We start from the raw sequence: 16,219 nt of genomic DNA, 5'->3' as shown, positions 1-16,219 counted from the left end.
GATCGACGGCCCGTGTTGGTGAAGCTATCTCGTAGTTGAACTTCCCCGCCATTGGTGGAAGATCCTGCGGGGGGAAGAAGTTGGTGATGAGGGATGGAGTGGTCAACATCGATCGTCAGTGGACCGGATAATAGCTTGACCACTAAGATGCCTTTCTCCTCCCCAGCTTCTTCATCCTAGAGAGGTGGGGAATCTGGGGTAGTTTCTGGGTGATGGTGGTGATCGTCAGATGTCTTGGTCTAGAACCCTGTTTCTCTCTACGTCGGCCGATGTGTTTAGACAAGAATATACCAAAAACGCCAGTTCAAACGTCACTTCTGTCATTTGTGATAGCTTAATCCGGAATAATATGACTCGAGCAATCCTTCAGAGATACCTTGAGGCTTCGTCTGCACCGCAATCGGCTGACACCCAGGAACAGGTCTTCCTCGGCTGCTACTGTACCACACCTGGACGATCACAAGCATCGCGTGATTCGTGAAGAAATTCCCAATGCGAAGACACCCACTTATACGCGCTTATATGCGATTCGTCTTGTCTTAAGCTTGACCTATATGCCTTCAATTAAGGTACCACGATCATGAGGCTTACCTTCTGGAAGCGATCCAGATTTGACAATCCTCCCCCAAATGTGATTGGGGGTTTGTCATAGTCTCAGTCTTTGCTCTCTCTCTTATTCCTTATTTTCCGACGGCCGCTAGTAAGCAGCCACTTTTCTACCTCCTCATCAATGCCTCACCATCACTTCTGTCTTCTCATTTAACCATTTACACGGCTAGAACCGACTTAATCGGACTCTTAGCAGCCACAAGCTCCCCACGCTCTGAGGCACAAGGATGAGGTGGTTGGGTTGCACCTAAGCATGGCACTCAGGGCTTATACCCATTCACTCAATGCACGACTGCGGCACTCACCAACTCAGGCTAATTTGCCTTGGCAAATCCATCTTCAGCCCGAGCAAATCAAAAGTTCCTCACATCAGAATACGCAATGCAGAGATGCAACTCGGTAGATCTTGACCCGAGACGGTGGAACCAAAGTTTGGAGGCAGCCATCGAACCACGCTTGACTGGCGACTGGCCATGATTCAAGGAATTAGACATCAGGTGAACTGTCACACTGCAGTAGCTTCTTGATTTGTTTCATGCATTCTGCTCCTTTGAGGGGTTTGATCGGTTGACGGGTTACATTGCCGGCGGATCATTCTGCAAGTTTCCGAATAAGCTCGAGCCTCTCTGACAGACGATGTCCCCCTCATTCGTATGGCTCCATGCCCTCGGCTGTAGTGAATGGAGATAAATAGCCTCTCATATCGCTAGCCAAGCTTCTCAATGAAAAGAAATAAACCTAGTTGAGACTGACAACCTCAACGTTTCGAACTTGAAAAGTTGTCGCTATGACACATGAATCAGTACAGGCAGAGACATGTCAAACTGACGGGAAGCTTACCGTTGTGGGACCAGGTGATCCAGAAGATCCTTCAGTCTGATAGTTGACAATCCTATGTAACTATTAGCTAGGGCAATCTCATCAGTTTATAAGGAGTATACTTACAGACGTAGACCCGCCCCAATGTAGTCGCGACCATATTGCGTAGTCTGCTCAACACCATCGAGGAAAAACTTGACTCTCACATCATGACCATTCTCATCACGCAGTTCAGCACGAACAAAATGCCATTCCTCAGGGTTTGGGAAGTCCCTATCAAGTGCGGTGACCTCATCAGAAGTATTGAATGTGTTGAAAGAAATCTTTCCAGAACCTTTCCACTCGGCAATATCAATCTCAGGGGCCATCCGCTCGCTGCATTAAGCCAGAAAGCTGGCCAGGTTCCTCTGTCTACTGGAGCAATGAACTCAGCACTGATATCGTAACCACCACCAGCAGAAACAGTGAATGTTGATTTGGCGTGAATTGCTCCAGAAAGATAGTGCATGGGATCTTCTTGGTCATCTCGTGGCTCAGCAGTCAGAGTGAGAACGCCATCAGTGACGGAGACGTGTTCCTCATCCATTCGGGCGCCACCATTGTGTATTGCTCCCCAGGGATACAGGTAATTCCAGTATGTTTCAAGGGAGTTGAAAGAGTCTGAAGGAATTTCTGTCGTTGCGCGTCTTTCAATTGGTGGTCGTAGAGCAGAACATGATGCTCCGACACCGTACAGCGCAACGATAAGACTTTTGTACTGCATTTTGTCGCTGGCTGAGAACAGAACTGCTGAGAACCGGAGAATTGGAACTTAAGCATGTCTTTAAGTACTGCATGAGCTGCTATATTGCAACCCAATTAATGTCCGTGAAACAGGAGCAATGAAACCTTACCGGGACCTCCAGGATGTTGAAACAAGAAGCTGCATTGACGATCACCGCGAAACGAAACGCATGGATAAACATTAAACGCACCAACAATATTGCTCCATATGGCGCCAGACTCAATATGATGATCTAATTATATAGGAAAGTCTGTCAGGATTCAAAGGCGTGCTTTATTCCTAGCAAGACAACCTCGATGTAAAAGACCAAATAACTCCGCATATATACCGGAATTCAGAACTCGTTTATGCTGTAAACGATCCTGCAATGATCTTAGTCCTGTTATTGTAGTAGAGACTTGAGTTATGTATTATCACAGGGGCAACATTGACATCTGGCATTGACCACATAAAATGTTTATAAAATCAAGAAGAGTTCTTCATGATTTCCTTATGAGCTATGACATCAGAAGGGAATGTAATCAAACAAGAGAGTTCACATAGTTCTCCAAGTTAGAATACCCATTCGACGCAACCTTCATACCATCCGAAGCGTCATTGGGATTAAGACCATTCTTTGTTTCCCATTCATCAGGAATGCCATCGCCATCTGAATCTTTCAGAGCGGCACCATTTGAAATCTCCCCAACACCACCAAATTCCTTCTCATCAGAGATTTGACCTCCCTTGGCTCCATAAGATTTGACCTCGTCTATGAGGGCAGTATCAACAGTATCCCTATGCAGCGAGTTTCCAACGCTTTTGAGAACTAGTTCGACGGCCGCCTGGGGTGTGACGGCTGTAGGAGCTGGATAGTTGTATGGAGTCTTGGCAAAATCAATGCCAGAGTAGCAAGTGGTCTTCTCGCAAAGAGCAGCGCCATCAAGCCTGCCATTGCGGTTGGAGTCGTAGAAGTTATCCTTGACTTCTGGAACATGGTTAGCAAAACAATCATCCGAGAGGACAAAGGACTTACAAGCATGGAAGTAACTGTTTCCTCGAGTAAAGGCTGTGACGGTAGTATCTGGACCAGAAATGAAATAGTTGTTGATAATGTTAACATAGCTATCAGCTTCACTATCTCCAGCAATGTAACCGCCACCACCTCCCCAGTTATACACGACCTGTACGACAGTAAGAAGCTCGTCCAGAAATATCATCAGAATCACTCACATTGTTCTGAAAGTCGTTGATACCTTTGACCTTGGGGTTTCGAGTCTTGTTATCAATATACAGATTACGGAACAAGCTGACTCCGCCATCCGTCTGCATCAAGCCACCACAAGAGTGAGAAACAAGACCCTGAGCAATGATGGTGTTCTGTATGGTGACATTTGTGACGTCTCCATTGATAGAGAAAGTCTCATCACGGCCCCACGAGACACTGACGTGGTCGAAGATGATATTTTTACCGTCAGCAATACCAATTGCGTCTTTACCTGAGGTTCCGCCTTTACCCATACGGATGGTGATGTATCGCACAATAGAGTCGTTGGCATTTGAGAGAGACCAGCCATTGCCGTAGACGACGATGCCCTGTAGACGGTTTAGCTCGTGTAATTTCGAAGGTTCTGGAGACTCACGCCACCCGGAGCAGTTTGGCCGGCGATGTAGATGTTCTTAGACACGACGATTCGTTCTGAGATCTTGATAACTCCGCCGACGTCAAATACAACTATCCTGTTGGGCTTCGATACTGCGTCTCGAAGCGACCCAGTTCCAGAGTTACTGTTTGGTTTCATTAGACATTTCATATGAGAAGGAAAGGAGACTTCGGCTTACTTGAGGTTTGTCACTTTGTATACCTCCCCTTGACGACCACCCACTGCATACCTACCAAAGCCCTCAGCTCCGGGGAATGCAAGCTGGGCTGCTTGCGCCACAGAACTGGCCGTCAAAGCCAACAGCAAGGAGATTCTCATGTTTATTGAGTATAAAAATCTTGAGTTGACGTGCTTCAGGTACACCGGGGCTATCATCCTCTATGTACAACAGTCCCTAGGAGAACTTACATGGAGTTTGATATATCCTCCAATGACAGCATTCGAGTCGCGAAGAGGGAATCGAATTGCCTAGTTGGTACAATTGCGGTGATGCAGCGATTGGTGGAATCTTTCAACAACTATTGTTGCAAATCCATTCCTATTTTGGTGAATTTCAGTTTGGAAGACTATATACTTATGTAGGCTCGTACCACACCGTCAAGGTGAGTTCTGAGTTCTAAAGAGAGAAGGTTACACAAAGAGAGAGGCGTATGAACGTCGACTGTCATTCAAAGTAAATCAGTTATTGTTATGCATTATTCAATCCTTACATACAAGTAGCCAAGGCATATGCTGGCCTTGAAAGTCATGAACACTTAATGTTGGTTAGAACCTTAGAACGCCAAACTCTGACGATATGGATTCATCATGAACTTCAAGTAATCAAGCCTAATTAATAATAGTATCTGCTTTGAGCAGCCTTGGTGACCGTTCAAGTGTTGCTCAAGCTCAGCGTGGGGTGACTTTGTGGAAAAGAAAAGGCAAAGGGTATATATGTATATGTAGAAACATATGTATATATAAGGAGAGATAAATGATTGTCCAAATTGGATTCACGTCTCATTTCTTCAAAGGAGTAAACCTGATGACCAGCTTCTCGCCAATTGGCCTCGCCGTGTACGCATCTTCCTGCTCGATACCTTCATCATCAACAATGGAAGTCTCAAAGTTGGCGTAGATGAACGCCAAAATAAACTTCATCTCGTTCATGGCGAAGTTGGAGCCGACACACATCCGTCCACCACTTCCAAAAGCCCAGAAAAGCCTTTGCATCTCGCGATGCTTCCCCTCATCATCTGGTGATTTCCCAGGGGTTGGTGATATCCAACGCTCTGGTTTCCACTCCTCAGGTTCGGGGAACACTTCTTTGTCCCGGTGTAGCGTATATGCCAGTGATGCGATCCTCACGTCGCCGGGGATATAATATCCTGCTATGTTACACCCATGTTCAGGTGTCTGGCGCGGTTGGGGTCCTGGAATAGGCGCATGGAGACGCAGCGTCTCGGTGACAATAGCGTGTAAGAGCGGTAGGGAATCGACTTCCTTAGGATCTGGAAAAGCCGACGTGTTTGTGAGTCCAGATGCAGCTTTCGGGTTAATCACCAAAGATGGCTTAAGCAACTGGACCTCAGCATGAAGCTGTCGTTGAAGTTCCGGAGATTTTGAAATATGCCATGTTGCATAAGTGAGAGCAATTCCAGCCGTCTCCTGTCCAGCCAGAGAGTGATCCATAACCTCAGACGCAATGGCTCGATCTCGTTGAAGAATGCTTGTAGTGTATAGAATGCTCTTTTCTCCATTGGTCTTAAACTCACGATCTATCCCAGCAAGCAGTGAGTTGTAGACTACTGGCTCGTCCGATCGCTGAATGTCTTGACTGTTACTGGGGCTTCTTGTCGCTTTGGACGTCTTCCGGACATTCTCACAGAGTTCCCAGTTCCAATCGGAGAGCTTTTTATTGGACTGATCAACCCACTGCGGATAGAGCTTGAGCCAAGGAATCCATCTTTTGCAAAAGCTTGTCAACTTTGGAACTTCTTGCGTCCAGAAAGGGTAGTTGGCCCGTGCAAGATACATGTCCTGCCAGTCACGGCGATAAGGCTCATCGGAGATGAAGTTCGTAGCGTTAGAGAGACCAAATATGTAGGCTGTGATAAGATCCATGGCCGTTGCTAAATAAAGACCAAACACTTCAACATCGTTATAGTCTGTAGATATCGACTTATGGGACGATTTAAGAGACCCGTCCAGTGCGGGCAAGAGGCGGCTGACGAGTATATCGGCCATCTGCAATTTACTTGCCTGGGATGATTGTATGTAAGATTTGGAGTAGACGTTGGAAACCATCCTTTTTCTCAGGGAGTGAGGCTTTGAATTGCCAGTGGCAAACATATTTGGGACTCTACAGAAGGTCATATTAGTTTCATCGCCAACAGTCCCATACCATAAGTTGATGCTCTTACCCATAATTATCAAAGACGCTATACCAGTGACCTTTCTCAAACCCCCCTTGATATATGGTCCGCATGCCTTCTAAACCGTCGACGCTCACTTCATCTGGACCAATTCTAATCACTGGACCAAGCCTTTGGTGTGCACGATACAGCGACGTATTCTCTCGCCTCCGCTTCCTCGCTGCTAATATCCAGAGAGGGCTGATATGGCATGTCCAGTGCGGTGCGGGTAAACGAGACAGCGCGGAGAAAAAGACAGGATAGATGATGTATCTATGAATCAGGAAAACGGGCAGCAAGCCCAGAGCAGTAACCAAGATGAGGCCCATGGTATTTTCTTTGGATATTGACGACGAACAAGTGTAGATATGAGAGTCAGGGTAAAAGTTACTGGGGATAATTGAAATGTGAGGGGTCCACGGATATCTAGTGCCATCGTCAGGTGGTAGGTAATGCAAACAGAGTTGGCAAGTATTCCCGGCGCGGGGTTTGATAAGAACTCGGAAGATACGAAGCAGCCTGACTATATTAGTACAACTTGAGAAGCGCCATTGTAGACCGTTTGTTTATTGACACAGCAAAGCATGATCATCAATAACTAGTAACTATATAAAGACGAAAGCATCAATTCAATAAAAAATAAAAACCAATCTAGGGGAGGAAAGAAATCCCAGGACCTTCATCCTAAATGATAAAAAGATTCTAGCTTAATTAGCATAAGTTTAGGATATCCTACACAAGTTTAAGCATCCTTTGCTGAGTTTATTTTGATAATTTCTGTCAAAACCTGATGTTTGCTTGCTCATTGAGCTCCATCTGCCTTATCGAGACCATCCATGGATCCAGTATCTACCTAACAAAGTGGTTGTCCGAAATTCAAGTCACAAGACTCCATCAGGTCCGAGCTACTCGATACCTAAATGAATGTAATCATTGCAAACTGCCATTCTTAAGCTACTAACCTACCTATAGTTACTTACTAATCCAGGGACTCATGATCAAAAGGCTCAAGGATTGGCAGGTGGTATCCAGTTGTTCAGAATCTTGATTACCTTACCTTACTCAAAATGGGTGCCTACCTACCCATTCAGGGAAGTCGAGGTCAGTGGATTGAGACATCCCTTTTCGGTTTATGTACTGGAGAAAGAGGGAGCGATGTATTTTTGGCCTCAGTCAGGCATACCTACCTTAGGTAGTCAGGGTAACTTTACCTTACATGCCTTTGACTCTTGTCTCTCTTTTCTTCTCTTCATCATCATCATCATCATCATCACTCTTGACATCAGTGATCATCATTCCATTTCTAATTGTACTTACTCGTCATAAACCAGATCATTAGACTTCCAAACCCCATCATGAACCAACTGCCAAACCGTCCCACGCTTGGCTCCCACCTTGCGCAGAGAAGACCCATCATCAATCTCTCCCAGAATTTCCGAAGTTTAGCTTACGATGGCTGCGAAAAGGCTTCGATGGACAAGTCCGAGATTCTTCCATGGACTGAATTCACATTTGGCAACGTCTTGGAGGCATACGGCGATGTTCTAGATTATCCTGCAACCAGCAGCCCATCGGGTGTGGTGCCAGTGCTCGATTTCGAGAATCATTGCACTATGGCACATGCTTGTATGGCGGAGTTCATTGGACTCTCACCAACTAATGACGCCATCTGTTGGGGCAAATACATCATCGGTTCCAGGTTGCGCACAAAACTGATTCTGAGTTGTGTTGAAGCGACACATATGGGGAAGGTACTCCCTGAGCATGCTCAAACTTTGGATTTCGGCAACGAGGATCACGTTTTTGTCTTCTATAACGCACAACTACACATCAAAAACCCCTTTCATGCTACCGCCATCGTCGTACCCTCCTGCACATGGGAGTCAGGCTCCCTCATCAACGCAAATCGTGACAACCAACCCAACATTGGTCCTATCGAACAATTGGCTGCCTGTGCCAAACAAACGAATACTTGTTTCTCGTTTATCCTGGGAGATAGAGAGATTGTCGCCCTGCAATTCTTCAAGGCCAAATCTGGGAAAATGGGAGTGTACTAGAAGGCTATTCCATGCGACGCAGAGGGTGAGGGTACGTTGACAGCTAATTTGGCCATATGGGCTCTGGTCATGATGAGTCTGAAGACTGTGAAAAATTCCCTCAACTCCAAAGAGGAAACGACTCCTCTAGATTCTTGGACGGCAGTGCTCGATTCACAGATGAACATCGCTCGTCTTAACGGATACTCTCATCGCTCATTGTTGCCATGAGCATTGCTTCCGCACCCTCGCTAGCAAACAGTCTATCACATCAAAGGGAAGAGCTCTTAGGTGAATGAACGTTATGGAGAAAGTTTTCATAGCATGATAGCTAGTCAACTCGTTACATCTGTACTTAGTATAAGCGAAGCTTCATAAAATACAGCGCACCAACTTTACTCTTCCTTCGTCAGTTCTTAGCTCTCAAGTTTCTGATCAATGCCAAGCACTGTTACTTCATGATCAAGGCTGGTATGCGTCCCAGAACAACAATCAGGTTGCCTTACAAATCACCTTTAGCGTGACACGCTCGAAACCAGATATCGCCGCTAATACTTTGTATTTTGATAGACTCAGCTTCCAGAAATCTTCATCCCTTACAAAAAATTCACGTATCGCCACAAAAAGCTCATACCGCTCACCAAGCCTGTGAGGCCAGTGTACAAAATCAGAATGCCATAACCACTTCCATAACCCCCTATGACCTTTCCCTGCCATGGTTGACCTCGAATAAGAGAACCGCTCAATGGTCCGGAGACGATGTTTCCAACACCTCTACCTACGCAGAGGTGTCCATGCACCATGACAGGGTCAACGTGCTCGTTTTGATCCTGAAATTTCTGCGTCACTTCTCTCATAATTCCTGGCCAGATCGAGGCCCAAGATCCCGCGAAGAGACCGTACATGACGCAGAAAACGTACAGGACAGGGAGAGATGCTGTAAGTCCCCAGACAAGTAGGACGGAAATACCCACGCCTACTGCAGATATGAGCATGCATGTCGTAACTGCAAGCTTATCGCTAAGGGATCCCATTACCATCAGACCAATTGTCGTAGCGATATTGACAAGAATAACGGTCAAAGCTGAGAGGATAGTTGAGGTACCAAAGGTTGTCCGAGCATAAGTGGGCAGGTAGATCGTAGGGAGGAAGTAGCCTGTTGCTTCGACGATGTTGACAAGTTGATACAAAAGAAACACTCTGGATGTGACGAAACGCATATTCAGAGACTTCCTGTGGATAGTGGCCGAAAGTGGTAGTCTAGGCTTGATGAAATATGCGATCGGCGCTGCAGCCCCAAATAAGATGCCCGCACATATTCTAGCAGTGGTTTGGAAGCCAAAGTTCTTGAGGAGCGTTTCGAGAATCAGAGGAAGCACAGCGCCTCCAGCTCCAGCAGCACTCCAGACAATTCCGTAGGCAAAGCCCTTGCGGCGCACGAACCACTCATCGATATAGAGAGTACATGGACAGTAAGCAAAGCAGCCTCCGATCCCAAAGAGGACTCCTTGTGTTGCTATGAGTTGAGGAACAGTTGTGCAAAAGGAGCTCATGACCATGGCTAGAGATGCCACGAAGAGACCAGCGTAGGTAAACCAGCGAGCTTGGCGAGGGTAAAAGCGGCAAATAATGACCACGAATGGTGCTCCGAGATACAGCATACCCTGGGTAATGTTAGAGTTGGGAAGGGGAACTTTGCAAGTATCTTACAGTTGTTGTGGTTCCAATAGCAGCGATGCTGTTCGAGCCCGCGAAAGGCTCATGGTGACTGTAGTACTCTTGAAAGACGCCAAATGAGAACCCGAAACCTGGGGTTTCTTTGTTAACCTTTGTTCTTGAACCTTATAGATAAGGGAGATTACCAAACGTCACTGCTTCAACAACCCAACAGGCTGCCAAGAATAGATATGCCTTTCTTCCACCATCGACAGGAGGCAGTGAGAACTCGGCATCTGTTGCTCGAGACTCGAAACGTTGATCGAGGTTCTGTAATTGGACTGCGTCATCAGACACATTTCCATTGGGAGTAACGAGTTCGAGTGAGGTCTGTGACATTGAACAGTAGATTCCTCAGGTTGATCTTGTAGTGAGATGAAGGGAACTAAATGCAATGTCTGGAGAGAGTACTTGATATTTATACAACAACCAACAAAGTGCGCCTTCCAACGAATGTTGCACTGCGCCTTTCGAACCTCGATAGTGCGTATTGAATTATCTTCCTTCGATTTCTGTGATTATTGTTCTTGTAGGGCGCAGGTCGTAGGCGACATCGGACGTAGGAAAAGATGGCTGACATCAAATGATACCTACATCGGCTATAATATCCGGCCGTGGTTTATCAATCCGTGTCACATGGATAAGCAGAATATGACCATTCCAGAGTTTGAGCTAATGCAAAGGACTCGGGCTACTATTCTATAGGAAGGCGCTAACGTAATATTCTTATAAAATAGTCAAATTCGATGGTCAAATAGTTTCTAATTTGATAAAGGCTATAAGATTCTGCAACCAATCACGGCTTTGGTTGATCGGATCCTTGGTCTTGAAAGCCGAAGGCCTGTCCTCTTCTTGGAGGGGCTGAGGTCAATATTCTGAGAATGTAATGTCGACAGCAGCACGATATTGTCTGTTATGTAGGAATCAAATTGGAAATCTTGAAGCTCCTAGAGTTCTACAATATATGCCATATATCCCAACAGGCATGAAGTCAAACCACAAAATCATTTCAGACACTTATAATCCAGAAGCCGGCTCTCAAGTAGCACGCAACACCGACAAGTCAAATTCAAGCATATCCTTGCTGTTGCTGCGGGTGTTGCTGTTGCCCAACCAACGCTGAACTACTCTCCATTCTATAACCCTCATAGACCTTGCTTTGATTCTTCTGCTTCTTTCTAAGACCCAAATACGGGAAGAAGAAGCAGGGATGGAGGATAGTCACAGCACCGATGGATATCAACATCATTGTCGCGTCGAACACGATGAATAGTGTTTCGTTTCGGAGAACATCAACTCCAATATCTGGGACAGTTTCGGCGATACTAAGTCCTAGTTAGCTAGTGCAGGGAAATGAGTGTCAACAGAATCTTACCGGTAGGCACATCGGATGATGATACAGGTATAAGCAATACCCAGGGCATAGATAAACCACTTGACTCTTTTTGCTTCCTTTAGCGTAGCCTCCTCTCGAGCAACCGGTACTCTCCCACGAGTTGGCATGCCAGTTGTGTACATATCAGCCGCGTTTCCCATCAACGGGTCTCGATGTTTCATTGCCTGCTTTCGACGTCGAGCGTAAAGAAGCATCAGACCACCACAACACAACATGTTGGCAACTTGAAAGGCAACACCGCCAATGACAAGAGCTTCTCCAAGTTTCTGTGTCGTCTCAGATCCTTTGCCCATACTTTGCATAGCTGTGAGGCCACCTCCGATAATTTGAATGAAAATCGAGATAAAGTCTGTACCGACAAAGACGAGAGGATATAGCCTGGGCTTGAGGAAAGACCATTTTGCCCCGTACCAAACAACGAGATGCTTGAATGTCACTGATATAGCAGCAGCAACCAGTGTAGGAGCCAGCAAAAGTGTTAGGTACTGCACGATAAAGACATTCTGCTGCCATGGATTTCTTCCTAGTCCGAAGCGTCCAACATGACCAGCGACTTCAAAGACTGTTCCGATGCCCAGCCATATCATGTACGACCATGTTTTAGCCCGAAACCCCTGAAATATCTGTGCGAGGAAGAGGAGTGCAAAAGCGATCGCGAAGAATCCTGAGGCTGGTTCGGAGAGATAGTCTTGGTAGATGGTGTACTCGACGGGGCAACGATCCGAGACTTTATCGCAGTTGTCGTAGCTTGGTGTCCATGTTTCGTTTTTATCACCCATCGTTGTGTAGTTGTTAGATTGAGTATCTGTGAGTAGTGAGAGATGTGTTAGAAGATATCAAGAGCCAGGAGGCCGGGGGCTTATATATGAGTAAGACGACATCAAGACACTCACCAAACAAATATCTCCGTAATCAATAGGATTGTGTGACAGCCCATCTGCAAGACACGGCCACTAAGGCGTTCTCCTCCCCGCCACTCCGCCGTAGCTCGCAGATACAGCTAAATTCGTTTAGATATGGGGGGTTGACAGATAACTGGCTAACAAGCACCTATCAAATCACATTCCACGTGTATGAGCCCCATCTTGTCGTCAGCATCGGGGAAATAATGCGCTGGGATTTGCATAAAGATAAGCATAAGCGCTTAGTTGGAGGACGTTTGGAATTTCAGCCTTAAGCACAGCCTCATAGATCCATACAGAGCTGAGTTGTCGTAGACCCTTGCAGCGCCGTATCACCCCCTTTTGGGCAATAATACGAGGTTAGAGGTGATATTTAAATTGCATTTGGTCCAAAATGCGATTGGTTTCACGGGGACTTTAATGATGAGCATCTCTTAATTCCGCACTTGAAATCTGAACTGTATGAATGATGAACCACAGCCAAGATTAGATAGTTACCCTGAATATTTTATTATTCTCTCGTAGACTTCATTAGCCCAGTCTAAAGAGCACAGCTTTTCACATGCCAAAAAGTACTTGCGGATCTCTTCAAGTAGCTACTACAAAAGAACGATGTCCTTCAAACAAACTCTAGTTGTGAATATCTTCAATTACTTCATGATCAAATACAAAGCTTCTTGGCATTAAACCCCAAAATAAGATCATTAAGCGAGCAGTCGCTTGGACCTTTTATCTAAGACACGGAATGATTGAAGCCCAGGCACCGCCAATTTCCAGTGGCAGTGCAAAAGGAATTAGTGACGAGGGCCAAGACCAAAAGATGGAGTTTCAACCCTTGGCCTAGCGTCATGTTGGATCAACGTCCCCTGGCCAGCCAAGACCACAGCCATAAAACATTGGATTACGCGGCGGTGACCCAAAAACCACCTGATCCTTCTCATCTGCAGCTGAACTACACATCCAGCCATGTCGAGTCCAATATGTCCTATGCCACTGGGCGAAATCGTCAGGGATATGCTGGGGCGAGAGAAGGAGACGAATCCGGTTAAGAAACTTTATGATGATGCTTTTAAAGCGGACATCGGGAGGTGGATAGCTTCGTGTGCTGTTATCGGGCTTTCGGCCGGGATAATATCTAAACATCCGGGACATAATTTGCTTGCTGCATCGGCGTACAATCTTGCAGTCGTAGGTTCACTTACCTGTATAAATATACAAGCTTGCTGATCAGACTCAGGGAGCCCTTCATTTCTTTGCTTTCAAGATACCAGTGAAGCCACAAGGCCACAACAACCCAAGACCGCCAATATGGTATATTTTGATTCTGGCTCTTTCAACTCTGATGTGGCTTGCCGCCCTCACCGTCATATTTGTTCTTCGGGAGGATATAGATGCGTACAATGAGTCAAACTTCGACAAGCGGAGGACGGGTTTTGTTGGTGATATATCCACTGGGGCTGTAGCAATGCTTGACAGCCTTAGCATTGCTTGTGGCTGTTTTGGCATTTGTGCATTGTAAGTGGCGTCCCTACTGACTCTCACCTTTTATCTAACAGTTTCTAGTTTGTTCTGTGTATATCAGTGGTTTATCGTTCATTATCTTTACTCGACAAGGTTCAAGAAGACTGAAATGCGAGAGGGATATAGAAAGATCAAGAAGATCAAACCTCCCCAGGATGGCCCCTCAACAGCTGTTTAGAATTGATACCCGATACCCAAATACTTATGAGCTGGCTTAGCTGTTTTAATATAGACTACTTGACTTCTTCTTGCGAATATAATAGGTAGCTGCCACAAGGGCTGTATCTGACTTGATTTCCAGTCACTCCGGCATTGTAGCTATTAGCTATAGGGACTATTAACTCAAATTAACACTCTTCTTCAAGTTAATCTAGGCAGTATATCAGCTACCTAATACAATTACTTAAGATAAGCTTTACAACCCTATCTGATACTGATCATATCTAACGCATAAAGAGAACTCTAAATACATTCTTAACGGGATAAAATGGCTGCCCCTGTTTATATTTGCAGTGACTGTCAAGGCTATTGTCGATTGCCTCCGTTGCGTTGTCTTGTCTAAGGCTTAACATTGAATGTAATGCTACTCATTGCTTTGTTGCTTACAACTATTATATTGTATTTATGTCGATTAGCAGAGCAACAAGGAGCCAGGCCATCAACCAACAAGAGTCCGCAAGTGAGTTGCCTACTTTATTCCACTCAAAATCTGCTGTAGTATCTAACTGTCCGTGTTCTGAGTGGCGATGAAGGGGCCGGCCGGCCTGTGTTGGTGACCTCATGAGACTTAGGACCAATCAATGACTGCAGAACAATCAACAACCAAGCTTTTGTGCTCGGGAGAGCCTTGGTGCTGCGCCACATGGTATGGTATGGTCTTTATGCTGGAGGCCGACCGCGTTGGCAAACACCAACGGTTACTGGCCTGTTGCTTGTTGGCCCATTTGGTGAATGGGCAAAAACTGGAACAAAGGAAATAGGCCTCCAGAAATACGTAAGATGATAGCATTCTGTGAAGGTATAAATGCCATTGAAACTTTATGGGGAATTAATCTCACTTCTATTCAAATTGTTGGTATCTAGTAGCGAAATTCTAGCCTCCAACATGCCCTCCGACGCTGACACTTCAAGCTCTAGCCCTGGCGAACATGCCACCATTGGACAACAAGAGCAAGAAACGGCACTTACAATGATGCAAGCCAAGTGCGAAGTTCCAGAGCCTGAGAGATCTGCTCAAGAGACTATCCGAGATTATCTCTTGGAGAATGTCGAGGAGTTTCGCCGCCTCCACGAGTTGAGAAGAAAGGTATGTCTTTGACAAAAATACTGAGCAAGGAGAATTGTTTAACGAGAAAGTTAGGGCTGGGAGACAAGTCGAGGTGACGACCACTTCAAGAAACAACGAGCAGTCGCAGATAAATGCAGTGCGAGCAGTACAGATTTCTTCTACACCATGATGACGACTATCGCAAGTGACCTCGATAAGGCAACTGATGTTCTGCATCTGTGGGAAATCGAACAGCCGGCTTTGCTAGACATGTGTGTAGCACCAGGTGGCTTCGTTGACACGGCCGCGGCCATGACCATGAATCCTGATATTTACATCAGAGCCATGAGTCTCCCCGTTGAGCAAGGTGGACACGCCGTGAAGATCCTCGATACAAAAGTGGACGTGGAGTATCGCGACATCACAACTCTGGCAGCTGATATGGGTATTACCAAAGACGACGTTCCGTTGAACTTTCCAGGGCCATATGACTTCCTATTCGAAAAGGTCTTGGGCGATAACGAGAAGTTTGATCTCGTCTTCTGCGATGGTCAAGTCCTGCGCACTCACCCCCGTGCGGAATGGCGAGAGCCCCGGGAAGCTACTCGCCTAACTCTTACACAGATTGCTCTGGGTCTCGAACATTTGAAGAACGACGGTACGATGGTGATTCTGATGCACAAGCTCGACAGTTGGCGAAGCTTCGACTTGATCCACCAGTTCAGCAAAATGGCAACGGTTCAACTGTACAAGCACCACAAGCACCACAAGATCAGGTCTTCGTTTTATCTTGTCGCAAAGAACATTCAAGCTGAAAGTGCCTTTGCGAAGGACATGGTTGCGATGTGGAAGCAGAGATACAAGATTGCGACATTTGGTACTGATGAGGAGTATGCTGAGATGCATCGAGTCACTAGAGAGACTGCGCTGGTAGGGCTTGAGGAGTTTGGGGAGAAGTATGTTGCAATGGGGAAGAAGATTTGGAAGACTCAGGCTGATGGGTTGGAGAAAGCGCCCTTTTTGGAGCAACACACGAAGGAGCAGAGCAAGCGCTGGACATGGAAAATGAGGTGACGATGACAGAGGGGAAACATGCTATGTAAAACCTCATTTCTTTGAGCCGTCATCGGAAG

At 46.1% G+C, this 16,219-nt stretch overlaps 7 protein-coding genes across 7 annotated transcripts; 2 read left to right on the top strand and 5 right to left on the bottom strand.

Annotated features, from left to right (window-relative positions):
* Window positions 1–1,394: 1,394 nt before the first annotated feature.
* Window positions 1,395–2,191, bottom strand: J7337_003914 (uncharacterized protein; the record flags this gene model as incomplete). Its single annotated transcript, XM_044821622.1, is given in 4 exon segments — window positions 1,395–1,433; window positions 1,450–1,501; window positions 1,555–1,803; window positions 1,857–2,191. 4 exon segments carry the CDS (start codon window positions 2,189–2,191, stop codon window positions 1,395–1,397), a joined length of 675 nt encoding a protein of 224 aa, XP_044682955.1.
* A 542-nt stretch (window positions 2,192–2,733) lies between these two features.
* On the bottom strand, window positions 2,734–4,173 carry J7337_003913 (uncharacterized protein; the record flags this gene model as incomplete). Its single annotated transcript, XM_044821621.1, has 4 exons — window positions 2,734–3,375; window positions 3,425–3,787; window positions 3,835–3,979; window positions 4,034–4,173. The coding sequence occupies 4 exons, from the start codon at window positions 4,171–4,173 to the stop codon at window positions 2,734–2,736; spliced, it is 1,290 nt and encodes a 429-aa protein (XP_044682954.1).
* A 681-nt stretch (window positions 4,174–4,854) lies between these two features.
* J7337_003912 (uncharacterized protein) lies at window positions 4,855–6,081 on the bottom strand (the record flags this gene model as incomplete). The annotated part of the gene is made up of 1 exon (XM_044821620.1): window positions 4,855–6,081. One exon carries the CDS (start codon window positions 6,079–6,081, stop codon window positions 4,855–4,857), a length of 1,227 nt encoding a protein of 408 aa, XP_044682953.1.
* Window positions 6,082–7,603: 1,522 nt separating this feature from the next.
* J7337_003911 (uncharacterized protein) lies at window positions 7,604–8,305 on the top strand (the record flags this gene model as incomplete). Its single annotated transcript, XM_044821619.1, has 1 exon — window positions 7,604–8,305. The coding sequence occupies one exon, from the start codon at window positions 7,604–7,606 to the stop codon at window positions 8,303–8,305; it is 702 nt and encodes a 233-aa protein (XP_044682952.1).
* Window positions 8,306–8,880: 575 nt separating this feature from the next.
* Window positions 8,881–10,339, bottom strand: J7337_003910 (uncharacterized protein; the record flags this gene model as incomplete). Its single annotated transcript, XM_044821618.1, has 3 exons — window positions 8,881–9,948; window positions 9,995–10,092; window positions 10,147–10,339. 3 exons carry the CDS (start codon window positions 10,337–10,339, stop codon window positions 8,881–8,883), a joined length of 1,359 nt encoding a protein of 452 aa, XP_044682951.1.
* A 730-nt stretch (window positions 10,340–11,069) lies between these two features.
* Window positions 11,070–12,175, bottom strand: J7337_003909 (uncharacterized protein; the record flags this gene model as incomplete). The annotated part of the gene is made up of 2 exons (XM_044821617.1): window positions 11,070–11,325; window positions 11,376–12,175. 2 exons carry the CDS (start codon window positions 12,173–12,175, stop codon window positions 11,070–11,072), a joined length of 1,056 nt encoding a protein of 351 aa, XP_044682950.1.
* Window positions 12,176–14,924: 2,749 nt separating this feature from the next.
* J7337_003908 (uncharacterized protein) lies at window positions 14,925–16,160 on the top strand (the record flags this gene model as incomplete). Its single annotated transcript, XM_044821616.1, has 2 exons — window positions 14,925–15,125; window positions 15,180–16,160. 2 exons carry the CDS (start codon window positions 14,925–14,927, stop codon window positions 16,158–16,160), a joined length of 1,182 nt encoding a protein of 393 aa, XP_044682949.1.
* Between the last annotated feature and the right edge of the window lie 59 nt (window positions 16,161–16,219).

This window comes from Fusarium musae, chromosome 3 (assembly GCF_019915245.1).
Source record: "Fusarium musae strain F31 chromosome 3, whole genome shotgun sequence".
Lineage (NCBI taxonomy): Eukaryota > Fungi > Ascomycota > Sordariomycetes > Hypocreales > Nectriaceae > Fusarium > Fusarium musae.
Note: the sequence above shows the minus strand (reverse complement) of the source record. Positions and strands in the feature narration are given on the sequence as shown.